Genomic DNA, 27,987 nt, shown 5'->3' on the forward strand with positions numbered 1-27,987 from the left:
CCTGTGTGTGTGAAAGCATGGTTCTTTGGGAGCCTCTGATTTTTCTACAATGTGATAAACCTCTTTCAAATGGCACCTTAAATGAAGTTCTGCTAGATGAGCAGTTGAAATGCCAGTATGCAAGATGGTGATACAAACTGGTATAATATTTTATAACAGTACTTGCAGTGTCCCAAATATGACTGATATATGCTCAGGGTTTAAAAAGGTGACTTGACAGCACAATGTGTGTAAGCCTGAGACTGGTCTGTCCAAGTTAGGAGGAATAACTTTTTGCTTAATGTTTACTGCTAAGATACAATTTTCCTAAAAAATTATTGTATATAGGTAAACCAACAAAAACAACTTGGACTATAACACACAATATATAGTTCTGCTCCATCTCCTGGTTCATTAAATTAGCCCCTGGCTTCTAGCCAAGTGCCCGGTGAAGCCCTGCAATATCTTGTAAACATGCCCTTTCACTGCTGGCCCTACTAACAATCCCATGAGACATCAGACAAGCACTTTAAAGTGCTGATTCCTTTAGACAAGGCTTTAAAAGTCTTGCATCCTCTTTGTACTTTCACAGAAGGCATTGCAACATTAAATCCCAGGATTAGGATTAGAGAGCAGTTTAAGTGCTCAGTCCAATCAATTGTGTTTAAGAATCTGTTTTGTTTGGTTTACTTTGTTTATTCTTTAATAAATACACTGCTATGGCAGTTTAAGCCCTGCATTTGCCTGTGTGTCTGTACTGCTTCCTGGCCTGTGACGTCACCACTACAGCCATCATTGGCACAGGATCTCAATACAGTGTTATCTGGCACCATAATACAGTACATGGGGTCCTGGTGGACCCAAGGTGCATTCCTACCCCATGCCATTTCCAGGTAAACTGTACACTTGCTGTTATGTCTATGCAAATCCCCCCCAGCAGCCTTTTAAACTGGCCTACAAATCTACATCGTGTAACCTACATACTTATCTAAGGAGTGGTTCGTTTCACGACTTACTGACTTTTGTAATAGGAAAGTTAGAAACTTAGTCATTTTATCAGATGGTTTCACAGACCCTGATTAACCCTAACCCTTGAACTACCTACTTTATTGTTAACTCAGGTATGGTAATCCAACCTTCGGGTGTTCCTGAGTTTTCACAGTCGTCAAGCACAACTACGCCTTTGCTAAACATCACTACATGACAGTGATTTGAGTATGATTGTGTTAACTACAGTAGGCGTATGCAAGTTGTGTAACTTCTTTTTAAATAAATGCAAATGCACAATTTCGTGATATTGAGGTATTTGGTCACTAAAATAATAGCCGCCTGGGAGCTCATCCAATTCTTGGAAGTATGTGCAAGCACCAACACTATATTATAGTTGCTGAGGATGTATGTCTCCAGAAGGGCTAAATAATTCACCAAACTGCATTCAAGAACAAATTCCAGGAGGTTTTAACCTATGGCAACCTGTATTACACAATGTAAACAGGCTGCTCCAAAAGCAGAATTGTCAATGAAAAAAAACACGTTCATTATTTGTATGTGAGGGAATCCTAATTAATGTATAAGAAATGGATTCCATATTGGGCTTTTTAAAGTGCTTTACAGCTCATGTTTAATGAGTTATTAAGCCTATTTTAATTGGCCTGTTTATAACTCAGCATTCCTTCAAATAGCAAAGATGATCAACTGCCAGACCTTTTTACAGTCATTTAATTACTTTGTTTTTTTATATAAATTCGGCAATGCAATATTCAACAAATACCTTCAAATGAAGGGCCCCATGTGGTTTTAAAAATAGTTTTTACATATTTAAGAAAGCCGTTGCCTTATAAACCCATGTAACTGTAGGTGCTTCCCTGTCAAATTCATCTGTAAACCAAAAAAACATTTTGAAAAAGTGATCCTTTTTTAATCTCTTCCAAGAAGTAGCAGGAGAATGCCGACAGTATATAGATAATATTGTGACATATAAGCTTGCCTCCCTACAATGAAACTACATTTGGGAAATTTTGATAAAACAGAGTACACCGAAAGCAAATACGTAGTAAAAAGGTAGCCCTAACATTGTAGCTAGGTAAACTGCCTTCCCACCACCTATCTTAAAGTCATGAAAGCAAACACATCAAGAGCTATTTAAAATGTATACTGTCTTAGTTGTAAATTTAAATCAAAGACATTCTCCACACACCACTGCACAACACAAATGGTTAGAGCAGTTTCCACTGAAATACAGCCAGAAACTGAAATGAGAAACTCCAGAAAGTACATACAAATAAACTTAAACTTTTTCACAGCAGTAAGATTTAGTATATGCAGAGTTCGATCTGTGTTCTATGGTTATTTTGTGCCTCCTAAATTAAATTTATTTTTGCTTGATTTTCTTTTACTTTCTATTTTTTATTTTAGAGGCAAGGACTTGGTCTGTCCAAACATCTGATCACCTCCAACACAGAAGATGAACGGCTGCCAAACTTTCACCTAGATAGAAAGAAAACATTCTACTGTTCTACCAGTACATACCAAATCTGGCTTCAGCTTAAAGACTAGAGGCACAGAGTAGAGCAGTGAATATAAAGTCGTGAGCACCGAAGAACTCCAGGACTGTTGGACCTCTCGACTTCTAGGGATTCGCTGAATAGTAAACTGGAAAAAAGACAATTATCAGGGGTCACTCCTTTACAGACTGAAATTTATTGAAAAAATAAATAAAATCAATGGTTATATTTGCCAACGATTTTGTATTAACTTGCCTGCAGCCCCAGTAATCTGGATCGTGTGTTTAGGAGTCCCTTATAGAGGTTTCCCACAGTAAAAGCACAGAAAAGTGTATAAAGCACAGTGACAGCATGGTAAAGCATAGGCAAGCATTGTAAAGCACAGAGAGGTCTGGTAAAGCATACGGAAGCATTGTAAAGCACAGAGAGGTATGGTAAAGCTTAGGGAAGCATTGTAAAGCACAGAGGTCTGGTAAAGCATACAGAAGCATTGTAAAGCACAGAGGTATGGTAAAGCATAGGCAAGCATTGTAAAGCACAGAGAGGTCTGGTAAAGTATAGGCAAGCGTTGTAAAGCACAGAGAGGTCTGGTAAAGCATAGGCAAGCATTGTAAAGCACAGAGAGGTCTGGTAAAGCATACAGAAGCATTGTAAAGCACAGAGAGGTATGGTAAAGCATAGGGAAGTATTGTAAAGCACAAAGAGGCATGGTAAAGCACAGGGAAGCATTGTAAAGCACAGAGAGGTCTGGTAAAGCATACAGAAGCATTGTAAAGCATAGAGAGGTATGGTAAAGCATAGGGAAGCATTGTAAAGCACAAAGAGGTATGGTAAAGCTTAGGGAAGCATTGTAAAGCACAGAGAGGTATGGTAAAGCATAGGGAAGCATTGCAAAGCACAGAGAGGTCTGGTAAAGCAAATTAACAAAACGTGGCAAACCAGGGTAAACTGGTATATGTATGGTAAAAGTGTGGAGTAGTGGTTAGGGCTCTGGACTCTTGACAGGAGGGTCGTGGGTTCAATCCCAGGTGGGGGACACTGCTGCTGTACCCTTGAGCAAGGTACTTAACCTAGATTGCTCCAGTAAAAACCCAACTGTACAAATGGGTAATTGTATGTAAAAATAATGTGTAAAAAAGAATGTAATTGTATGTAAAAAAAAAAAAGTGATATCTTGTAACAATTGTAAGTCGTCCTGGATAAGGGCGTCTGCTAAGAAATAAAAATAATAAAGCAAGAAAGCCTTGCCCTAAATCAATTGTAATCAAAGTAGGAAAGTGTGCCATCTAGTGGTACGTTCTATTAGTTCATCTAGGATTTTATTCAATGTACCTTTTAGTTTGGGGAAAAATGGTTTGGAGAATAACTATTCAAACTCTACACAGACACAACATTTATTTTAATTACAAAAAAGTGCTTAAACTTTAACTGCTTATTCATCTGTGTTTATAGCCAGTGACAAGCTTTGATGCTGAAAACTGATAATTATTGTGGTACCTGATATTGTAGTAGTGAGGTAGTGATCTCAGATTCAGAACACTTTACATAGGCAATAACCAGATCAATCTCACAACATAGGCAGGGCGTTTATGAATTCTTTGGACGATTTCCAAACTGTGCTCCATACAAAAGTTTAATTGATCCTACGCCTTTAATTTTGAATACACAATGACATGAACTGAAGGAAATCCTCCTGTGAGAAAGCATGAAGATGCTTTGATCCATGAAAACAAATGAAAACACGTCACGGTTTCTTGTCTGTGCATGTTCACTGTCACATCGTGTAAAGGCGGATTAATAAAAATCCTTACACTAGCACAAGTATATTTTTCAATCACGATCATTCAAAACACCTAACTATCATAACAAAACAGAGGCACGCACAGTGTTGAATCAGTGCTAAGACCCACAGTTCCCGTCTGGAATTACTTTACACTTCATCACTTTGCTTTGTTCATGCCTTACTTACGCAACATTTCATTTATTTTGTAATTCTGCTTACCTGTCGTGTTGTGTCTTTTTCTTTGTGAGAATTTTCAAGGGTGCGGATTTTATCTTCACTCATTTTGTCTGTGTCAGCGATGACATAATGTCTTGGAGAGTAGGACCGGGAAAGAGACGCCATCAGTCTGAGAATTTCAGTTGTGTGTCCTCCTAACACAAGCAACCAAAAAACACACCAATTCATGGTATACATTCCCTATTAAACATTGTAAAAAAAAATCTCGGATGGGACCAATGTGTATATGGCTTATTTATTAACTGTCATGGTATAGTTATTCAATACACTAAGTGCATTTACTGTAGCTTGAGTATAAACATTAAAAAAAAAGGAAAAGAGGTGGACTTCTGCAGATTTACATTATGGGTAATTCCACCTCAAGTAGCACCAAATCCATAGAACTGATAACCTGTGTGTCACAGATTAACTGTTTTAGCCAAGTGGTTTGCAGGGTATGTACCCTTGAAATTTGAACTCCCAGAATCTCCTGAACTAACTTCATAAGGCCTACGGAAGTTCAAATTTAATTGAAAAGTAGCCTAGATCGATACATCAATATAAATGATTGTGTGAATGTTTTAAGTCTACTGAAATTGTACATTTCAAATACGTTTGCCCTTTTGGAGAAGTTTGTAGCCCGAGGGCCAAAGCTGCTAAATTAATTCAAATTTAAAAAATAAATAAATAAATAAAATAAAATAAATCCGATTAGGATTTGAAATGTGTGGAAACATAATACTTTCATATTTTTTATTTATTTTAATTCAATTGTGTTTACCAGGAAGTCATTTGAGTTAAATCATTTGGGTGGGTGGAGGGGAGTGAAACCTGACCAAGAAGATGGCAACCCTTCCGTCACATACATCATCCAGTAATATGACCTAATGAAAGCCATTATTAAGATAGTTCACAGAAAAGAAAAACTGCATGTCCAAAGTATATTTCATTTCGCCACATTGGAGCCCTTGTCTGGTCCAGATTTCAGTACCCATATAATTGCAAATATAATTTGAATAAATAAATAAACAAATAATAAAGGATATAGTGTAAATTTATTAATGTGTGTACAGTACGGGCAATGATGTTTAACACCAATGCTAGCTCCATATACTAACACAGCCGTGGTTTATACGTATGACAATAGGTACGTTTTCCGTTTTAAAGGAAATTAATTCTAAACATCGTTTCAACACGTTAACCTGCTAAGACGTATATTATTCACATTAGCCATTACATGTGACGTGAACGACACTTTATGATGTTTTCACATGGCAACGGGAAAGCCTTCAAATCGAAAACGTGGATCATACAACTCCATTCATTGGCAATTTGTATTGTGTTTCATACTTGCTGGAGCAGAGGTTTTGATCCTTACCTGATCCTGCAACCACAAGCACACTGACGGCACCCTTCTTTCCTGGTATGTAGTCTACATTCTTCTGAAGAACAAGAAACAACCTCACAGTACAAATCAAAAGTGTGATCAAAAGTCCGACTATAGCACCTAAAATAACACCCATTTTAACATAACAACTAAGAGAGCTCTAGCATGGAAAAACAACAAAACTACGGCGACGTATTTAGGCCAAAAAGCCAGAACGTTTCGCAGGACGGCTTCCTCAGTATGTTTTTGTATTTGCTGTTCAAATCTAGTCTAGTCGGTTATGTCAGCGCTTTAGGTATATCTAAGGTGACCAGATTTTTAAGCTCCAAACTGGGACAGTAGGGAAACATTGTGAATAACTCCCAACTTCCAAGGTACGGGGAAGCTCAATGAGGTTTTATTTTTACTTTGGAAATGTTAGAACTAAGGTCGTATTGAAAGTGAATGCAGACACTCGTGGTGATATTCTGAGTGGAATCTTTTACTTTCAAAAACTTTTTTTTTTTTTTTTGGTGAATAAATAATCAGTTTCTGCTTGGATTAATAGATACAGTACTACCATGTTTTTTTTTCAGCCACTTTATACTATTAAACAAAACTCTGACATTTTAGATTGTGGTGGAATGCCTAAATGGTATGACATTTGTTAAATATCCTATGTTTTGACTGTATGCAAAAAATGAAGCCCACTGCATCACCCATAAGCTTCCCCACCTTTTCACAGATAATCAGCTTTTCTGAGTTTTACGTAAAAGCTGCCCTGAATACACAAACAGAAATTTCCTTCTTAAGTAAGTAGTTTTTAGTATAGTAATAGTAATCCAAGTAGGCAAACCCTTTAAGTTTCTTTGAATAGTTGTATTTCCAAATTCCCCCTTCAACATGCTGTAAGGTATTCCTTAAAATGGTTAAAAACATGTTAATTACATGATGACATTTCCTGCCTATTCCATTATTTTCAATCTACGCAGTTTTTCGGTACCAGTCAATGATCATGAGAAAACATCTTCTGACCATCTGTATTAGATAACTACACATTTTATGAAGGCTAATTTCTTTGCTGATCATGGCTTTAGTCACATCAAGTGTCATTGTATTGTTATATACAGTAGTAACTCTTCTAGATCTGCTCTGCCTCCAGGTCAGTCTTTTTTGAGCTCAGACTTAATAAATCTTTGAGGGTGTGTGTTTAATACCTGGCCTAGAACAGTATTTGTCAATCATTGTCCTGCAAAAAAAATAAATAAAAGAAAAAAAGTTAAGCAAGTGTTTTGAACACAGTAGCTTTTGCGCAATGTGCAGATGTACCCCACATATTTATCACATGTATTCACCACCCTGTTGGAGATTCCAGCAATGACCTGTTCAGCCTGGTTTATACTTATCAGAGCTGGTAGTACAGATGGTTATATAAAAATATAGTCAGTTTAAAACAGATTGCTCATTAAAATACTTACAATTTACAATTTCTCTTTATTTCACTGTCTGACACATCAGAGGAATTGTGAAAACTTGACAGCTAGTTAGCAAAGGGACCTTATAAGTAAAGGACAACATTTACTTTCAACATGGCCTAATTGTGAAAAAAAAAATAACTTGTGAATTATGGAATTATTAAATAACAGGGAGCAAGATGCTAGGCACAAAGTATTGCAGATGCTTTTAATTATCTGTTCAACCCCTGTATCTATTACATTAGTATTACAATCTAAATGCATTTCCTGTGAATATTGAAAAGCTGCACTGATAAACATTTAGTTTAAACCAAATCCTACTGTTGTGGATGTGAGGCTGGAAGCACTGCCAAATAGGACCTCTAAACGCCCATCAAGATTGCATTCTATTTTGCATAGGTATGAGATATCTTTTTGCAAACACACCATCACTGTCACTTTGCGTTTTATATATTAAAGTATAATCTGAAATCGAACCTTCTTGCCTGTGGTAAGACTGCAATGTTATCAATAAACGGTCAAACGACAGCGTCACTTGATTGGGCACGACTGCAAGTTCATTGAGTGGCGTGGTGTGTTTTGTGTGATTGTCTCTTTAAGAAGTTTCTGTAATTTGATTCTCACAAGAATGACTTGCCCTCCAGATACCTTGGCCAGCACAGACAGCCATAACCGAACAACCACTGGAAATTGCTTCTTTTGAAAAAGCAAAAAATGCACGTTTCTGTGCTAGAGAATAAATACAATATGCGGCATCGTTAGGGCATTTACAAGAGCATCATCGTCTAACGATTATGATGACTAATTGCTTGGCATATTGCGTTTGTGCTTTTAACGGTATGGAGCGTGATGGTTTTCAGAAAATAACACTAAGTGCAGGACGTATGATGTATTTTTAACGAAAGAAGAAAGGTGAGTTTGAAATTAAACCTTATTTTGTTTTTGTTTTTTTATTATTATTTTTGTTTTTTTATGCCTAGGCTGGCCTAGTGCCATGAATTTCTACGTCATTTAATTGCAGCTTACACTGCACACTTATAATAACAGGCCATATCAACATTGCATTATTATTATTATTATTATTATTATTATTATTATTATTATTATTATTATTTATTTCTTAGCAGACGCCCTTATCCAGGGCGACTTACAATCGTAAGCAAATACATTTCAAGTGTTACAATACAAGTAATACAATTCCTTAAAAATAGGTTTTTTAAAAAATGTTTTCTTTAAAGCCGATCAATCTGGCCTTTTTTTTGTATGGTGAAATGTATCAGAATCATATGTATGTGTGTGTGTGTGTGTGTGTGTGTGTGTGCTACCAATTGTTCTGTATATACGAAGCCATGACAATTGATTTAGAAACATATATATATATATATATATATATATATATATATATATATATATATATATATTTCATCGCACAGGTGCTACTTAGACAATGCGCTGTTTATTTTTTATTTTATTTTTTTTATTATTTTATTTTTTAACATATGCTATCACCAGGGTTTTAAATCAGGCCACATATTTCTTTCTTATTAGGGAATAACATGTAAACATATTGGTTGTTTACGTAACGTTCAAGGTCACTGGAAACTTATAACACAGTTATTTAAGGAATACATAGTTAAATAACGATGTTATTTTCATGTAGTTGTAACGGTAGGGTTTTCTTTTTTTTTTTTTTTTTAAACCGACACTGCTGTAGTCATCTTGGTGTACCATTTGAGGTTCCGCTGCAGTCGTTGAGCACATGTTTAACATTGTGAACTTTTCACCCAAAATTAAAATAATATTCTAAAAGTAGGTTTATTCTGTCAGAGAAAAAAAAAAAAATAATAAATTGACATACTTCAATGAGATGCAATCACTAAAAAGTAAGTGGCTTCGGTGCTGTTAATCATTGATTATATGCTCTTCAATGCAGTCCCTAGCCTCGTTACAGACTAGAGCCTGAACATTGTTTTTGAGCAGGAAGTACCCTATTGGTTTGTACCTGTGGCAACAAATGTGACAGAACAGAATGTCTCCTGCACTGGCTTCACAACACTGAGTGGGAGATTGCAGAGGGAGTTAATCTATGCGCTTTAGTTTTGCCATGTTTTCTAGTTCAGTGTGAATTTGTTCATGAAAGTTGACATAAGTGTTTCTGGGCTGCCAAATAATTGTATTATTTGTGACTGTGTTTCAATATATTTAACTAGCAAATTAACTGTGTTGTTACATGTTCCATATTGCTACCCCAGAACAAGGGGAAAGATATTTGATTAAATCTGCCTAAATTACTAATAACCTTTAGGCTAATCTGTGTTCCCCCCTCCCTCCCTCCTATTTCAGTTAATGTCTGTTTAGGGGAACAGCAGAAAGAGAGACCAATCCACTTTTTTTAATGAAGATATTTTCAGTGTGTAAGAGGAAGAACCTGTGAGTGTCAGAATTATTTTGGGGTTTGAAGGGTTTTACAGTGCAGTGCATACCCATGTCCATGTTAATCTACTGCAATAAAATTCCTTTTCCAACTGGGCTGAAGGATGAAATCATCTTGCTCTTTAGGGTTTCTACCACTGGCAGTATGAAAGGGGGTGGAGTCGATGTGGGCTGTGAGTTAAGATTGTTGTGGAGAGGTTATTGGCCTAGTGGTACAGTATTTTGGCTATGTTTTGAACGGTTTGATACAGTTCCCTAATGTGCTTTTTTTGTGGGACCACCTGGGATTTGCCCATATACCACACATGGTCTCTGGAGTACAGGTTGAAAACCACTGATCTGGTTTACCTCAAGTCACTGGGGTACATTGACAGTGCAGGATTCTGTTCCAAGCAGACCATGCATTATTTCTTAAGTTTATAAATGTGCACAGTAAAGCAATGCTGATTTTAAAACGAGCATTTAGAATTATGTTGGACCTGTACTTGATGGACTCAATCTGAGAGACAATGCAGTATAAGTATGCAAATACCCATGGCACGAGTGTGATTGCCATGCTGTGCAAATTGATAGGGTAATGCAGCAATCTGCTGCTCCAGCTTCCCACAGTTAGACACTGAGAAGGTGCAGTTGAGTTACAGTACTACTGTGTGGGGATGGTGTTGAAACAGGGTTAGGTAAAATTGTAACATAACTTACCATCAGAACAGCAGTGGTTTATTAATTAATTTCACAGAACCAGATTAACACGAGTTGTGAATTACCTTCCTGTACTTGATCAAAGATTTGTATTGGCGTCTGTGAAAACATGAGATTTTGAATAATACATGTTGGACAAACACCTTTAGGACATGAGACTGCAAATATAGACATCATATGCACCTCAGATTCATTCATTCTTTTCTGATCTGATTTTTTTCGGGGGGGGGGGGGGGGGGGAATATGTTAAGTCATGCCTGTCTATCTTAATGAGTGGAAAAGCCGCGTTGAGAAAGGTTTTATACTTATTGATCATCATCTTTTCAGGAGATTAGACATCTTGTTTTCTCCAGGTCCCCATGTTACTTGCTGTGCATTGTTTACCATGTTTAAACAGTGCAGGCATACACAGAGGGTCCTCATAATCCAGTAATATAGTGAAATGCAGTCTGAATAGGACACCAGGAGTACATTTTAGTAATATTTAACATAGGTCATTCTAGATACTGTACTTTATACAACAACGATTCTGTCCATGTAACATTTAAAAACATGTAGATGCATTATATTCATAAATTTGGACTATGTGGGACTATTAATATACATTCGGTGGAGAAAGATTCAGCTTATCTAAAAACGTTGCCTGATAGTCAAAAGAAATGTGTTGTTTAAATATGCATGCACACCAACAGTAGTGTCCAATTATTTTGTGTAGCTCAGCTCACTGCTACCACCCCTGCGCTGACTCGGGAGGGGCGAAGACGAACACACGCTGTCCTCCGAAGCGTGTGCTGTTAGCTGCCCGCTTTTTTACACACTGCAGACTCACCATGCAGCCACCTCAGAGCTACAGTGTCGGAGGACAACGCAGCCCTGGGCAGCTTACAGGCAAGCCCGCAGGCGCCCGGCCGGACCACAGGGGTCGCTGGTGCGCAGTGAGCCAAGGACACCCTGGCTGACCTAACCCACCCTCCCCCTGGGCAGCGCACAGCCAATTGTGTGCCACCCCCTGGGAGCTCCCGTCCTCGGTCGGCAAAGGAATAGTCTGGACTCTGCGATGTTCAGACTATAGGGCGCATCCTGCACTCTACGTGAGTGCTTTTACTGGATGCGCTACTCGGGAGCCTGGGCTGAGAGACTTTGAGTTGTAGATTTCAACTTAACCAATAATGGTGGTTTCACACACGTCGTTGGCAATATCAGGTTAAAACCCATACATATAGATAAGCAATGTGAAAAGTAATCAGTATAGAGTTAATCTACAGCATGCGTATTATTAAGTCTGTCCCCAGATCTTGCATAATGTGATTTACAGTACTTGAAATATCATTCTAGAGTGCAGCAATTTGTTTACTAATTTCCAAATGCTGCTCTTTTCCCAATACAGTTCTCTTTTCAATTGTTATTGAAAGAATGGTTCTGTGTTATTAAAAAACAAACAAAAAAAACAAAAAACTAAGAGTATGTTTTGTTGCTCTCTGATGCTATTCAAACCTTTGTCATTCGTGTGGAAAAGCTGAAACAACATTACTCTGAAGTGGACTTGTTTTAACCATACTGTCTCTTACATCCTGTCAAATCAAAAAAGCCAGAATTCTCAAAACAATCAAAATCTGATTGAGCCTACTGGAAAGTCAAGAAGCATGAATTGTTTCTTGTGTTAAAAGATAATACAGTATGATAATGACAACCACATCTTTTGAAACAGTCTTTACGTGTTCTGATAAAAAATACCCAGCCTGGACATTCTTTTTCATTGTCAAGTGTACTGCATGCTGGACCTGTAAGTGAAGTGTTGTGTGTAATATTATTATTATTTTTTATTTCTTAGCAGACGCCCTTATCCAGGGCGACTTACAATCGTAAGGAACTAATGCATATTTTTTTAGGGACAGGTAAACATATAACTAATGGTTTGGGAAATGGATTTTAAACGCATTTTAACATGATGTGCATGTACCTGTAAAGACTGTATGGGTTGGTAAGGGTCTTGCAAGATTTACACCTGAAAGATCTGTTTTCTTTCTCTTTTTAGGGTTGAGCTGCTATGGAGTTCTTCAACCAGCTGATTCTTGCTGTCTCAGTGGCCAGTTTCATCACGTTTCAAGTGCTATTTCACTATCTAAGCTCCTGGGTGTCTACCCGTGTCAGCCCTGGTTTTAAAAAACTAAGTGAAAAGCAGAAGATAGAATGGAACTCCAGGTATAGAAAAAAATCCATTCCTGGTTTTGCATCAATATTGCATCTTAGGTTGGTCTGTGATGTTATCTCAGAGTAATAATTGTTTAGAATAGGATTATAAAAGTTAAAATGTGGACAGATAACACTGCAGCGGTAGATCTTTAACCTGTATTACTTATTTGTTAAGAAATATCTGTCCTGCTTTGTCTGTTACTGTGTGTTTGTTTTAAGAAACACAGTAATAGTTACTACAAATATTGTACACTTTATGGGACCAAATATGCTACTAAACATACATCTTGAGTTATTCACCTACTTTTTATAGTTTTCCATTTTTGGTTTTACTTTATAAATGGCATATGTGTTATCTTTACTAAGCATTAACACTGCAGTTAGTGTATCCTCAGGTCTACAGTGTTGATAGATAAACAATTTCAATGCTTCAGTATTCCAGCTTTACTCATGATTAGAGAAGTCAGTTTGCAGGGTGTTCATTAATACAGCACTTGCCCTGCACCCAGTCCTGGGTATCAGAATTTCCCTGGTTGAAGTTTTGAAATGACCAGGTGCCAGGATCTTGAACAATTAGGCCCAGCTGGTAAATCTGCTGTGATCGCACTCATCGCAACGTGAGTAAGTCACACCTGAGTTTGAAGGTTTACTAATTCAGCTTCAGGGCAGGAACTCTTTATTTAACTTCTGGCTCCTGATCATTTAAATACCATAGTTACGAAACCCTGGACTTGGGTGCAGAGCTAGTGTGTTTTTAGTCATATTAATGTGACTCTGTTAACACTTTCCAAGCCAGCAAAGCTTAATTGGCAATCTGGAAGCCTTATGAATGAACCCTAAAATAGGGTATTATGTAGTATCATGCTCCATGGGGACAAAATCAGTTCTGTATTTGCTGTCTGGAAAGCACAGATGACCATTTAGTTCAGCTTCTCTTGTAATACACAAGAGTAAGCCCAGTCCAATAGAAGGGTGCCAGCTGTCCTGTAGGTGTTTGTTTATTTGACACTTCACCACTTGGTATTCAAATCTTTGAAATTGCATCGCTGAATGCCTGGCCCCTCCTGGTGTCCTTGCCATGCATTCTATATGATAAATAACCCTGTTTTGATTAATGGCACCAGTGTAACCAGAGTTGGAAAAGCACAGCGTGTTTGTGCGTGGACTTAAAGGGGAGTAACTCTGTATGATCAGGTTGCCGTCAGAGTTGTTGTTTATAGTGGAACATCAATGGTTGGTTTCACAGAACCCAATTAGCACTAATCTTGGACTACCTAGTGTTATCTCAGATATGGTAGTCCATTAATGCTAATCGGGGTCTGTGAAACCAGCTGAAAGTGTTGATTAAACAATGTGTGATAAGCTGCATTTTATGTAGTGCCTCCCCTGTTATTCCTGTTATTAGGACAGTGTCGACTTTCCATGCCTTGGTGGTTGGAATGTTTTGTTTGTATATACTGCACTTCGATGATGCTGTCAACGAAGACCCTGTCTGGTAAGTTTTGTTGTCATTTTCTAACTTGCAGAACACAGCAGTTTTCATAGCTGTTACCTGGCTGTGTGTAATTAAATACATAGACCATTTCTCAATATCTAATCTGGAGTGCACACACATTTTGGGTTGGTTTTAATTGCAAAACAAAGCACTGTAATACACTATTTGGCAATTTACAAAACAGCATTCCAAAAACAGTTTTTACAGTGCTTTCTTAGTCCATGCCAAAGTAATTAACGATACAGTAATTATATGAATCCCTTGCTTTCTTGTTTTCTTTTATTGAACATGGTTAAACTGGTCATTTTGTTTTACGTGAAAAGTGAAACTGAATTCCCAAATGCACCGTTCTTTTAAAACATATTTTATCTGCAGCTGAATCCATTCTGTCCTGCTAAGAGCTCAATTTACTGTTTTAGAAGACCCATAATAAACTGTGCATTGATCAGTTTCCCTCTGTACCGTTCAGTTGTAACACATGCCAGAGGTCCATCGGTTAATAGAGGATATTGTTTCTTGCAGGGTCGGCTATGATAGGTTCTACTGTATTTACTTTGTGACTGACTTCATTCCTTTTATATTTAAGTCTTAATTTCGATTGCATGTTTTGAGGTTTAGTGTTTTTTTTTTTTTTTTAAATGTTGTTTATTTATTTTAAAAATCAATTAGTTGCCAATTGATTTTTACCCCATTTTTCTCCCAATTTGAAATAGCCAATTCTATTATTTTAGGCTCAGCTCACCGCTACCACCCCCGCGCTGACTCGGCAGCAGCGAAGACGAACACGCTGTCCTCCGAAACGTGTGACGTCAGCTTACCGCTTCTTTTCACTCTGCAGACCTGCCATGCAGCCACCTCAGAGCTACAGCGTCTGAGGACAACGCAGCTCTGGGCAGCTTACAGGCAAGCCCGCAGGCGCCTGGCCACCCTACAGTGGTCACTGGTGCGCGGTGAGCCGAGGACACCCTGGCCGACCTATGCCCTACCCACCTGGGCTCGGCCAATTGTGCGCCACCCCTTGGGGACTCTCGTCCACAGTCAGCAGTGGAATAGCCTGGATTTGAACCAAACGCGTTACTTGGGAGCCCCCTTGTGTCCTATCACTTAAATCAATATTGTGACATCATTTCCATCTGAAACACATCATGCACTGTATTAGGACATTTCGTATGGTCGTTTCCTACAGATGTGGTGCGCTATACATTTAAAAAAAAAAAAAAAAGTGATCTTTGATATGCAATTTTCTCTTTTGTGATTTACAGGGGAGATCCTGCACTGGTGAAACTAAATGTTGCAATAACAACTGGCTACCTCATTTCAGGTTAGTTGGTTTTGTGTTTTCACATATTCCATTTTTTTATTTGCTTCAAACTGACCATATTTGTGTCCTAGTTTATTTTCTCTAAGCTATAGTGTAACCAATATAACCAGATATTTCCAGTTAAATATGTATAGTTACTGAACCCTTTTTAATAGCTGTTTCTATAGAGAAAACATTTTGCTGTTTTAGATACATCTCCCCTGTATATAGTTCTGAGGAAGTCTGTTCAAATAAAGAAAAAATCATGAATACATTATTTGTGAAGGAAGATATAATGGTAAATCACGTAACCTGTTAAAGCTGTTTTAATGGTGTTCAGTGATAGCATAAACGGTATTCCACGTTCTAGTCTATTGTGGATATAGTCATTATTGACATAGAAAGTAAAAGTATTATATAGTTATCCTCTTTTTTTTCTGTTCAAGATTGTGTGGGATATGCTGTTGTTGTTGATTCCAATTCCTTTTTGTTTTCTTCAGACCTGCTGCTCATTTTTTACCATTGGAAGGCAATCGGGGACAAGTTTTTTGTAGTACATCACCTGGCAGCACTGTATGCTTACTACTATGTACTGGTGAGTGCCCTATTGTCCAATAGCAGAACATGCAGACAGGATGGGAAAATGATGACCAAGCGTAAACAGCACTTGCAGTCTCAGGATTCATACAGTCCCTTCACCATTTTGAACTAGAAAGCCTTCAATTACACCACTTACTGGAGGATTTACTTCAATTCGATTCAAATTAGAAGATTATTGGAATCAATATAAGGGAGCTACCAGCCTAATGATATTAAGTCATTTACCACATTAAATCAACACTTGCACACCAGATGTAAAATACCACAGCCATTCGTTTTCTGCTTTTAATGTAGGCTTCTGTCAAAGTCATGACAAGATTAGTAATCGTGACGTAAAACAGGGAAGGGTAACTGTTTAATTGAATATAGCAAGCCTCCAGGCTTGCCAGGACTTAAGGTTATGGTATTTCTCCCAAATTGTTAAAACTATATATATATATATATATATATATATATATATATATATATATATATATATATATATATATATATATATAAAAAATTATAGATACAGTTCCTTTTGCCACTATAGATATGATGGCAAAAACACCTGAACAGTATATTAATTGAGTAAATTACTTAGTTGAAAGATACTTTTTATTAGCATCAGTTTCAGGTAGAGACCATTTCATATCTTACTTTAAGGTGTTATTGTAACAGTTTTGATTCTTCCAAGTAGTATGAAAAAATAAATAAATACATTCTAGATTTAGATATACTAGGTATACTAAGTTGGTGGATGTCAGTCAGTAAAGCCATTGACTTTGATTGAATTCTGCTGTTCACTCTTGGTTCTGTACCCACTGGGTTCGACAAGTTCTGTAAAAATAATGGTATTTTTTGCATGGAATGCTGAATGATAACAGTAATACCAAGAGTTACTATGTGGGATGGAAATGGCCCTTCTTGCTGCCCTTACACTGAACCTACTGTAACAGCCTGTGCATGTTTTACTTGTGTGAGGGTTTTCAGTGTTGCTGTGGAAGGTCTGTTTAGCTGCATGCAATAATCATGTTTTGTGCCGGAGCTGAATATTAACTCCATCTAATGTATAGTATTGTTTTCTATGTGCAAAATTACACATTATATATAAATTAATGAATGTATATAAAAAAGCCCTTAATGTGGTTAAGTGAAAAATATATTTATGTGCTGCAGGCATTATTTATTATGTGGCCAGATATGCCTATAACAGTATTTTTTTTTCTCTCTCGAGCAACAGGCTTCTTATATATTAATATCTTAAAAAAAATGCAACATTTTGAAAATGGTTGAGGTAACATTACGTTTTCAAATTGTCTAGTTTGGTTGACACCCTTTTTTCAATATATTATCAGATTGTAGCTTGGTCCCTGTGCTATGTAGAAGTGACAAGGACATAAGTGGGCATTCAACCCTGACCAAAAGTTGCATGAAGATATGACAAATTTTACCCATTGTATTTAAAATAAATAGATACATATGCATAGATTGAATCCAGGTATATAATTTGCTTAAGTAAACTTAAACACAGTGGTTCTGGATTCTTGACAGTGAGGAGCATGTTCGGCTCCCTGGCACAATGTGTATGCTTTGTCTAATAACTTGCTTTAAAATACTGTCTTTGTAACACCAGCAGTGTGCAGTGAACTCTGTGACAACCCTCCAAAAAAAAGACAGCCATTATTTTACTGCTTAACTTTTTTAACAAAGTAAAACCTGCATATTTCTCTTCTTTCCCATTGTACTGTACTTCACTATGCATTACATGTTGCCTTTCATTGGGATACTGAGGGTATACTGTACGGAACAGAAAATGTGAAAGTCTAATCTAGAGAGGAGACCATACTGTCACTGGACTCTGTCATTGCTGCAGAATGTAACCATTGTTTTGCTTGTGCATTTAAAAGGTGACTAAGATGTATATGAGGTGACAGAAATACTAATAGAGAAATGACTATCATAGCAACAACAGTAATCTACTTGTAATAAACTGGGTTTTGTTAAATGTTCAATATCTGTTGCAAACTGCATTACCTTTCCTTAAATACGAAACAACACCCACATATGTTCTGTAAGGGCTAAGAGGGGGAGAAAATGGTGTGTTAGCAAACTGATCCTGTTAAAGTAGACATGATTGATATGATTGTAATTGAAATTATTTTCAATTACTTCATGCATTATTTCAAATAATTATTGAATTACTGTTAAAATGGTATAGTTGAAAAACTTTTAAATAACCTTGGCAAAATAGGGTATGATGTTTGTCTGTACTTCCGGAATTTTCTTTTGTAAGCAAGTCAGTTGGAGCCCTTTACAGTCATCACTAGTGGCAGCTGCTGTAGGATGCTGGGCTGGACAATTGGCTGCTTTTTCTGTGTTCAGATAGGTCAACTGGCTTAGCTGTGTGGGATACTGTTTTATTATTATTATTATTATTTATTTCTTAGCAGACGCCCTTATCCAGGGCGACTTACAATCGTAAGCAAAAACATTTCAAGCGTTACAATACAAGTAATACAATAAGAGCAAGAAATACAATAACTTTTGTTCAAGCAAAGTACAAGTGTGACATACCACAATTCAATAATACAGCAGGTAATAGTGATAGTTACATCAGGATATGATTAAATAGTGATAGTTACATCAGGATGTGATTAAATACAAAGTACTACAGGTTAAAAACTTGGCAGATTACAGTATTCTGAAGTACAGGATTAAATGCAGTAAAATAGGGGGCTGATAAGAGCAAAATAAAGCACATTTACATGAAGGGTGATAGTGTCCCAGGATACAAACAGAGGAGTTCTACAGGTGCTCTTTGAAGAGGTGAGTCTTAAGGAGGCGCCGGAATGTGGTCAGGGACTGGGCAGTCCTGACATCTGTAGGAAGGTCATTCCACCACTGCGGAGCAAGGGTGGAGAAGGAGCGGGCTTTGGAGGCAGGGGAGCGTAGCGGTGGTAGAGCTAGTCTTCTAGTGCAGGCGGAGCGGAGAGGGCGAGTGGGGGTGTAGGAAGAGAGGAGGGTCTGGAGGTAGCTGGGTGCAGACTGGTCAAGGCATCTGTAGGCTAGTACAAGAGTCTTGAACTGGATGCGAGCGGTGATCGGGAGCCAGTGGAGCGAGCGGAGTAGTGGAGTAGCGTGGGCGAAGCGAGGCAGAGAGAACACCAGGCGGGCAGCAGAGTTCTGGATGAGCTGGAGCGGACAGGTGGCGGACGCAGGGAGGCCAGCCAGGAGGGAGTTGCAGTAGTCTAGGCGGGAGAGTACCAGGGCCTGGACCAGGAGCTGGGTAGCATAGTTGGTGAGGAAGGGTCGGATTCTTCGGATGTTGCTCAGGAAGAATCGGCAAGTGCGTGCCAGAGTGGAGATGTGCTGGGAATAAGAGAGTTAGGGGTCCAGGGTGACTTCAAGGTTCTTAGCGGAGGAAGAGGGAGAGAGTGTGGTAGATTCCAGAGGAACAGAGATAGAGAGATCAGAGGAGGGGGAGGAGGAGGGAAAGAAAAGGAGGTCAGATTTAGAGAGGTTGAGTTTGAGGTGATGCGAGTGCATCCAGGAGGAAATAGCAGACAGACAGGTAGAGATACGGGAGGAGATGGTGGAGTCAGAGGTGGGGAAGGAGAGGAAAATCTGAGCATCATCAGCATAGAAATGGTATGAGAAACCATAGGATGCGATGAGGGGGCCCAGGGAGCGGGTGTAGAGAGAGAACAGGAGAGGACCCAAGACTGACCCTTGGGGGACTCCAGTTAAGAGAGGGTGAGGTGTGGAGGTTGCTCCACGCCAGGTTACCTGGTAAGTGCGGTTGGAGAGGTAGGAGGAGAACCAGGCCAGAGCAGTGCCAGAGATCCCCAGGTCAGCAAGAGATGATAGTAGAATAGAGTGATCAACAGTGTCAAAGGCAGCAGAGAGGTCGAGGAGAATTAGGACAGAGGAGAGAGAGGCAGCTCGGGCACATTTAAGTGAGTTGGTGACAGACAGGAGGGTGGTTTCAGTGGAGTGAGCAGAGCGGAAGCCAGATTGGAGAGGGTCAAGCAGAGAGTGGTTGGACAGGAAAGCAGAGAGCTGGCGGTGTACAGTCCGCTCGAGGGTTTTGGAGAGGAAGGGTAGGAGGGAGACAGGACGGTAGCTCTGGAGGGAGGTGGGGTCGAGGGTAGGTTTTTTGAGGAGGGGAGTGATAGAGGCTTTTTTGAAGGCAGAGGGGAAGATACCAGAAAGTAGAGAGGTGTTGAGGAGGGAGGAGATGAAGGGGAGTAGAGCAGGAGCAGCAGCTTGAAAGAGGTGAGTGGGGAGGGGGTCCAAGGCACACGTGGTGGGTTTGTGACCCTGGAGCAGGGAGGAGAGGTCAGAGTCTGAGAGGGGCAAGAAGGTGGAGAAGGAGGGTGAGTTAGTAGGGGTTGCAGTGGGTGTTGGAGCGGGAGGGGGTGCGGGGGAGGGAGAGGTGTTAAAGAGTTTGCGGATATCTGAAATTTTAGAAGAGAAGAAGGAGGCAAAGTCATCAGGGGAGATAGAGGAGGGAGGAGGAGGGGGGGAGGGTTTAGGAGGGAGGAGAAGGTAGAGAATAGTTTACGTGGGTTGTTAGTGGAGGCTTGGATTACAGATTGGAAATAAGCACATTTAGCAGAGGAGAGAGTAGAGGAGAAGGAGGAGAGGAGAGTGCGGTAAAGGTCTAGGGCAGCAGGGAGTTTGGTTCTCTTCCATTTCTTTTCAGCAGATCGCAGTGTGATTCTTGCCGAGCGGAGCGCAGAGGAGAGCCAGGGATGGGGAGGGGAGGGGCGAGCAGGACGGGAGGTGAGGGGACAGAGGGAGTCGAGGGAGGAGGTGAGTGAGGAGAAGAGGGTGGAGGTAGCAGAGTCTACGGAGAGTTGTGAGAAGGAGTCGATAGGAGGGAGGTGAGAGAGAGCAGTGGAGGCAAGGACAGAGGGGGAGAGAGAGCGGAGGTTACGGCGAGAGGTGACAGTGGGGGTAGGAGGAGCAGGGAGAGGGGGGAGAGACAGAGAAAAAGAGATGAAATAGTGATCAGAGAGGTCCTGTTTGTTCTGAATCGCTTTAGCAAGGGGGTAAATTACTCCAGCAATCCCAGAGGAAACCCGTAATTTCAGTCTACCAAATTATTAGCAGTTCTTAAATATTAAACGGCATGTAATTGAAGTGATAATACCTTATTTATCCTGCATACATAAATGATTTGTTGGAAGCCCGCTGTGCTGTTTTATCATACTCTAATGAAGCCATGTACAAGGCCTTTAAGAGCCTTTGGTAAAACAACAGTACGCTAAAGCACAGTGCTAAGTGGGATAGAGCTGTATTGGCTTCAGTCAGTGGCTTTGCTGAAATGCTTGTTTGAGGGCTCAATGATAATGATTATTTTCTCTCTCTCTCATATATATATTTATATTATAATTTGTATATAAATGTATTGTTTTTTGCAAGGTTTTTGGGACCCAGTAACTCCAGCCTTCCCAGTGGTGGTTGCCCCAGTTTTATGTAATTTAACTATGAAATAATACTAACAATAAATAGTTTTACATTTTTCTGCTCTAAAATGTATACAGTGTCTTCATTAGCGTATAGAAGGTTTAAACATGAGTTACATGTGACTAGCAGACCCCTGATCAAGTTATCACGTAGGAAAACCTTGGGAACTGTTTTCCTGTTCTCAAATCTGGTGTAGTTCCTAAAAGGAAAGCTACGGGGTGTCCTAGCGGATCTTGTTCATTTGACAAGCCATGTATAAGCCAGTCGTAGATGCATGTACAACTTTATTTCTTCTCCTTGTCGTTGTTGTTGTTGCTTTTTGCGGCCAGTTGTAGTTGCACTTCCTTTTCAATTAGCTCTTTCTGTCCTCACCTAACAATTAACCCAGTCCCACTTCTACTACCAGCAAACATCACATGCAAAAACTACCAAAACTAAAAAAGAAAAGCCAAAGACTTGATTGATCTGGTTAGCTTCTATTCCTGTCTTGTCTGCAGTTAGTGCTGTTGCTGTGCACTGAGCAGTCATATTGCCCAGTAACAGTATGGACTTACCAGTATCTAGAGGTACTAGCATGCAATACTGGGGGGTTCATATTTTCCATAATTAACCTCAGAATTTTTTTTTTATAAGCATCTCAATCTCAGTAAGTATACATTTTATATTTAACTTTCCATTGCCACAGCAGTCGGGTAAGTCTGGGTTTTAATACCAAATGCACTTGAATATCACAGTATAATTGTATTCAGGATACAAATATCCAGTGGTGGTTGGGTGTATTTTGTAATTCATTTTCTTCTGTGTGATCTCACACAGAAGAAAATTTGCCTAATCTTGCAATTTTAATCCTAGCACATGGTATTGGTATATCATTCCCCCCAAGTACATACTGTGTTTGGCAGATTTTGCTCTTTATGCAACATGCCAACGCAAAATGTATTGCTTATAAAATGGCTTGGCTAAATTAAGCACAGTGATTGGCTGAATAAGATCACATGACTGCAATAAGAATTGTCTTGCTGCACAGCTAGAGGCGAATCACTTCTGAAGATCAGTGCATCAGTCACTTAAAAAAAACCTTCTTGACGGCATACTGTCAGTAAAGGACTTGAGGCCTTTAGATATTTGGCATTTGTTATAGTCAAACACTAACATAATTTAAGTACACAATTTAAATGATGATTAATTTCCTTGGATTTCTTTTATTTAAAATCTCAACAAATTCTGATCAATTCGGCCACGGCAGTAGTGCCTGTAAAGCCGGGATAAAGTACAGAACTTGAATTACCAAAGTGTATAAAACATGTAAGTATGCAGTTATATTTTTGTTGTTTTCCTCTACAGGAAAGTAATGCATTCAAACTGCAGCATAAAAAAATAACCTTAAATATTTTAAAAAAAATAAAAATAAAAAAATAAACTCTTTTTGCATTTGGACCACTTTTGATATTTAAAACATGTGCTACATAACACTTTTAACCAATTCTGTTTTTACAGCATGAGCTTTGAAAGTACAGGACAGGGGTGGACTTCACCTTGTCTGATCCTACCAAATGCAAGTCTGAGAGATAGGGCTCTCAATAGCATTGCTGTTACCTGCAAAACTGTCTACTTCCTCATCTGTTCTCATCTTGTTTTTAGGGCCAAGGATTGTTGCCTTATTTTGCTAACTTCCGTCTGCTTGCAGAGTTTTCCACTCCATGTGTTAATCAGCGGTAGGTACCCAAAGAGGAAACTTTTCTAGAATTACAGGTGCAATGTAAACATGGAGCATGCTGGTGTGCCTTTATGAATACTGCTATAGGAAATGTCTTTAAACAGCTTTTTCTTTTACAGTACTGTATTTCTTATGGTGAAATTTGAATTCTTATGCAGTGTTGTGAGACGGTGGTACTGGCTTCAGTCTGACGCACTGGCGGCAGGCACACAGGGAGCTCCCTCTCAAAGTTTCAGGCCTGAGCACACCCTGCTATTGACTCCTAAGCCTCTCAAGTGAGATTGTGGTGGTTTTGGGATGTCGATGAATGTTCCTGGGAAGCTCCATTTTAGACCCCCCAAAAAAATCACCTGTGATCTGGATTGAAAGATGACGGGCCAGAGAATCTGCCTGCTGCCCCCCCTAGCTCTCACACATTTATTAAATACTCACTAAAGAAACTGAAATAAATAGTTATTCATTTTAAATATTTATACTATTGTTCATTTGAACTAGCCACAAGTTTTTGGGTCCTGGTAGTGATATCAAAAAGCGCCTTTGTTACCATGCTAATATATTTTTCAAAAGTAAATGTAAATTAGAACTGTAATATGTTGAGCAAATCGCTTTATAAGATTTAATGTCATATTTTACTTCAATGCCTTTATCAAATTGAATGAGTAAAAGCACAGCAGAGTGTAATAAAGCACAGTGAAAGTATGGTAAAGCATATTCAAATAGATGGTATAACCACAGGACAGCATAAGAAAATTGCAAATTTACTGTGAAACTTTTATAAGGACAATAGCAGTGCAAAAAAATGGATGTGGAGTAATATATTGCCTTTTAGTTACTGTTATTTCCCCCGTGTTTCAATTGAACTGATGCATTTTTATATTCTGAGTATTGCCACTATGTTTTTCAGCTGGTTCTTTGAAGTGTTAGGTTACCCAAAATCTTCCAAGCCCAACATAGCCAATGGAGTCATGATGGCAGTAATATTCTTCCTGGTGAGGATTGCTGTCATGCCCATATACTACGAACGAATGTTCTCCATCTATGGAACAGAAGCCTTTTACCGGCTGCCGTTTGGGGGTCGCAGTGCTTGGATGTGCTCAAGCATCTGTTTGGATGTAATGAATGTGATGTGGATGCACAGAATTGCCCGAGGATGCTACAGAGTTCTACGTTATAGGAAGAAAACTGAAGAGGACGCACAGCAGAACGGCAAAATTGACTGACCTGGGCACTTTAACTGCTATAATTACTATTTTAAGTGGTTGTCTATTAATATACTCATGCAACTGTTAATATAATGGGATTAATCAACTCTGTTTTTATTTTATTTTTTGCAAGTTACGTAATCTAATGTTTCAAAAGACTTACAAAGCTTCACCTTGATGAGGCATAAAACTTCTAAAGATTAACCGTTATTTTATTTTAAGTGGATATGTGGGAAATTACTGACTTTTAGTTAATAGGCAGCAATACTTTTTTTGTGTACGGCAGAACTGCAGGTCGCACACATTTTAGTAATCTTAATAATTAGTAGATCTACGTTGAGAAAGGCCTCTCAATTTTTAAAAAGATTAACCAAAATGCTGGTCATATGCTTTATGTTACCAATGTGATTTTATATTGAACCTTTTTAAAAGAGAAGAAACAAACTAATTCTGTTTGGGTATACCGTGATGTAATTGACTTGATCCAGGTGGAATCCATACATCTATATATAGTTTTTAAGGAAGTCAAAACTTGGCAAGCTGCTTTTTGTTGGAGCTAAAATAACTTCTGAGAGATGTTTTACAATTCTGTGGACAGTCAATCAGGTGAATATTCTAAAATGAAAATAAGTCCTGTTTTGGAACACAGATATATTAATGAGGCATGACAAAAATCTGATGAGCTGTGGAACAAGTCTGAAAACTGACCAGTGATATGATTACCCACTGAAGAGTGCCAGTCAGCAAAACAAATGTTTGTAGTGCAATAAAAGCTATTGGATGTAAAACTTATTTCTACACTCACTCCGAGTAGGAGCTTAAATTCTAAGTCAAGAACATTTTGGATGTACAGCCTTGCAAGATTTTACAGACTAGTAAAGTCCAAAGATTGTGCCAATCCATGGATGAAGTGGTCAAACAGACTTGGCTGCTACCTCTGTCTACACCAAGGCTGGATAGAGATCCTATTTGTAGTTCAAAAAATAGACTTGTTTTTACTTTTGTTTCTTTTATCGGAAAAGGGAATAGAAGTGCACTTATGCCTGATCTACAGCTGCTTGAGGTATCACTAGGTTTGTTAGACATTTTTGGAAAGGCTACACAAGAAATATATTGTCCTAGTGGCATCTGCTTGCATTTGCCAGCCACATATTGTATTGGTATAAATTGACTGAAGTTGAAGATGTTAGCTGTTGGTGTTTTACCAATTCTATGTTCACAAAATATAATGTTTTGTTATGATGTACTATGTGAAGATGCATGCTGCAATGTTTTCTCAGAATGTTTGCGTAATAAAGCTGAGGGTTAATTAGAGCTCTCAGTCACATAAAGATATTTAAAAATGTAGTTTTTAGATATCCAGAAAAGAAAGAGTAAATGAAGTAGGGTGGGGATCCAGGTAAAGTTGCTGCTTTTAAAGAGCACTCACTACAAATGTTTCCTGTTAGCAAAGACAAATGCACGCTTAGGACTTTGCACACAAAATGGTGGGGTCTTTTCTGCCAGATACCTCATTTATAATAACTTAACAACTTGCAAATAATGCTGAACCAGCATGCCTGCATTTAAATACAAATATATTTAATCTATGTATGGAAAAGTATGGTATGAATTAAAAATACTGTTCATGATGTATCTAGATATTAAAACGAGGAATTAGCTCAAAATCACATACTATAAGCTAAGTGATGCTTGCACTCAAGTCATGTGGTTTTTGTTTTTTCTTTTGGAAAACTGTTAATCCATAACTGTTATTCTCTAAATTTATAAGACTGTGTAATTACCTTTGGCAAACGTGGCAACAACAGGAAGTAGAACAAATGGGGGAGTTTAATTTCATGAAAGTTTTATGTTTTATTTTTTGTATTTTCCACTTGTCATTTATTTGTAACCTGATGAATATTCCCTTTTAACATAAATGTGCATGCTTTGTAAAAATCGTAATTCCACAATCGCAGCACGTCTTTTTATTGGGACGGGATAAAAACAAAAGTATAGCTCAGTGTTAGAAATTGACAGACAATACATTACTGTGTTAATCTGTTAATACAGTGTTTTATATGTTGGGTTATTTATGAGAACTTGTTTTAAGATCATTGTTATTGCTGCATTTACTTTATGGCTAAAAGTCCTCTTTTCTCTTAATCTGATTCACTCATTTGTAGTAACAGAAGTAGTTACTTAACAGTGGAAGTAAAACAATGGTTCAGATGTTATAATGGAATATTCTTTTGTGTGTGGTTTTTTTTAATTATTATTATTTAATTAATACAAAAAATATTTTTAAACGTAAATATATTTTTTTATTTTTGTTTTGTTTGCTAAAATTTGGGAAGGGGGGGGGGGGTATAAGGAATTTGATGGAAAACTTGTGGCCGCATGTAATTTGCGTTTTGTTTGGAGGAATGCGTATTTTAGTATTCTGGTTGCCTTTTTATAAGCATTTTTTTCTTGCATCATACTTTCTGTTTTACTCAAGCCACATTACCGGTATTTAAAATATTAACTTTGCTGATAACTTACTTTTTAATCTTATTGAAATTTATTAGAACATGCTGTGGATTATCATGCTGTGAATAAAGTCTGTAAGGTGGTGGTAGGGAGATGTTTTTTATTGACTTTTCGCTCCCTTAAACTTTTAGCATATAAATTACAAAAGATCAGTGAAAAGGAAACTGAATGGACTACAATATTTATTTAAAAAATAAATTCACATAATGTACTTAAACAGGAAACATTTAATACATGCCAACAGTAATTCAAAAGTGTTTATTTGAGAGTAAGCAGTTCATAAGGAAGTTCTTTTAAAGTTGCTGTAATTGTCACAGTTTTTTGTTATTGCAAATTCACAGTTGTTAAAACAGTAAAAACATTCAGAAGAAATCTAGTACTGGTCACAGTAATATTGTTAAGTATTTTAGTACTGTTTTGTTGCTCAATGGAAATACAAGTTTACAATCTCTCTGTACCTCCTATTTCTTAAATGTTTGCATTGCTTTTTCATTCTTTATTCCAATTTTACATGTATGTGTCATCATTTTGTCTGTTAAATATAAGAATGTGTCTTGCCTGCATAAAAGCAATACATTTGTGAGAATATAATTGCCAATAAATTATTCAGATCTACAGTACTTCTGGTCCGTTTAATTTTGATCCCAGTAAATGACCTATGTGGGTTCATAGTGATGCACAGGTAACTGTCAGCTGAACTTTTCTAAAACTTTAATTCAAAACAAACTGACACATATCTGGCTACTTACTTTATGACTCGCTGTATGCATGCCACAGGAATAGTCTACCAACTGTAATGTGTATTGTAAAACCACTTGCACAATATCAGTTATTTTAGATACATAACATAGAAAGTCAAATGGGGGATTTTGTTTTTGTTTTTAGAGAGATATATATAGTTATAGTCATGTGGTTAGCTCTTAATTTAATCCCTTAATTGTGGGTTTCGGGTTAATGAAGGGGTTATTACAGGAGTTGAATCTCTATTTTTATCTGTTATGTGGTCTCAAGATTTTTTTTTTTTTTTTAACGACCTTCTACTTGGAAATGAAGGTGTCTA

At 38.0% G+C, this 27,987-nt stretch overlaps 2 protein-coding genes across 4 annotated transcripts in view; one reads left to right on the forward strand and one right to left on the reverse strand.

The window, feature by feature from the left end:
- LOC117400493 (calponin-3-like) overlaps positions 1-6,089 on the reverse strand; it is a 39,526-nt gene extending 33,437 nt beyond the window's left edge. The window contains exons 1-3 of one of the 2 annotated variants that reach the window (XM_059031702.1): positions 5,861-6,034; positions 4,486-4,637; positions 2,509-2,631 (exon numbers count right to left, since the gene is read on the reverse strand). In XM_059031702.1, coding sequence (XP_058887685.1) covers positions 2,509-2,631; positions 4,486-4,637; positions 5,861-6,005 — 420 coding nt within the window. In that variant the 5' untranslated portion in view covers positions 6,006-6,034. Of the gene's footprint in view, positions 1-2,508; positions 2,632-4,485; positions 4,638-5,860 lie in introns of both variants that reach the window. The other variant, XM_034008797.3, reaches the window with a different exon arrangement.
- Positions 6,090-7,868: 1,779 nt separating this feature from the next.
- LOC117409237 (TLC domain-containing protein 4-B-like) lies at positions 7,869-27,547 on the forward strand. Of its 2 annotated transcripts, none has more exons than XM_034014941.3 (7): positions 7,869-8,235; positions 12,491-12,657; positions 14,054-14,143; positions 15,406-15,464; positions 15,944-16,038; positions 23,139-23,212; positions 24,119-27,547. In XM_034014941.3, exons 2-7 carry the CDS (start codon positions 12,503-12,505, stop codon positions 24,432-24,434), a joined length of 789 nt encoding a protein of 262 aa, XP_033870832.1. In that variant the 5' UTR covers positions 7,869-8,235; positions 12,491-12,502; the 3' UTR covers positions 24,435-27,547. The 2 variants fall into 2 exon arrangements, with proteins under 2 accessions (XP_033870832.1, XP_058887686.1); XM_059031703.1 differs by lacking the exon at positions 7,869-8,235 and adding an exon at positions 9,691-9,753.
- Positions 27,548-27,987: the final 440 nt, after the last annotated feature.

This window comes from Acipenser ruthenus, chromosome 10 (genome assembly GCF_902713425.1).
Source record: "Acipenser ruthenus chromosome 10, fAciRut3.2 maternal haplotype, whole genome shotgun sequence".
Classification (NCBI taxonomy): Eukaryota; Metazoa; Chordata; class Actinopteri; order Acipenseriformes; family Acipenseridae; genus Acipenser; species Acipenser ruthenus.

Coding starts and splice junctions, on each gene's coding strand:
- LOC117409237 (XM_034014941.3), top strand. CDS start 12,503: ATGGAGTTCTTCAACCAGCTGATTCTTGCTGTCTCAGTGGCCAGTTTC. Junction 12,658..14,053: donor AAGATAGAATGGAACTCCAG/GTATAGAAAAAA, acceptor TCCTGTTATTAG/GACAGTGTCGACTTTCCATG. Junction 14,144..15,405: donor GTCAACGAAGACCCTGTCTG/GTAAGTTTTGTT, acceptor TGTGATTTACAG/GGGAGATCCTGCACTGGTGA.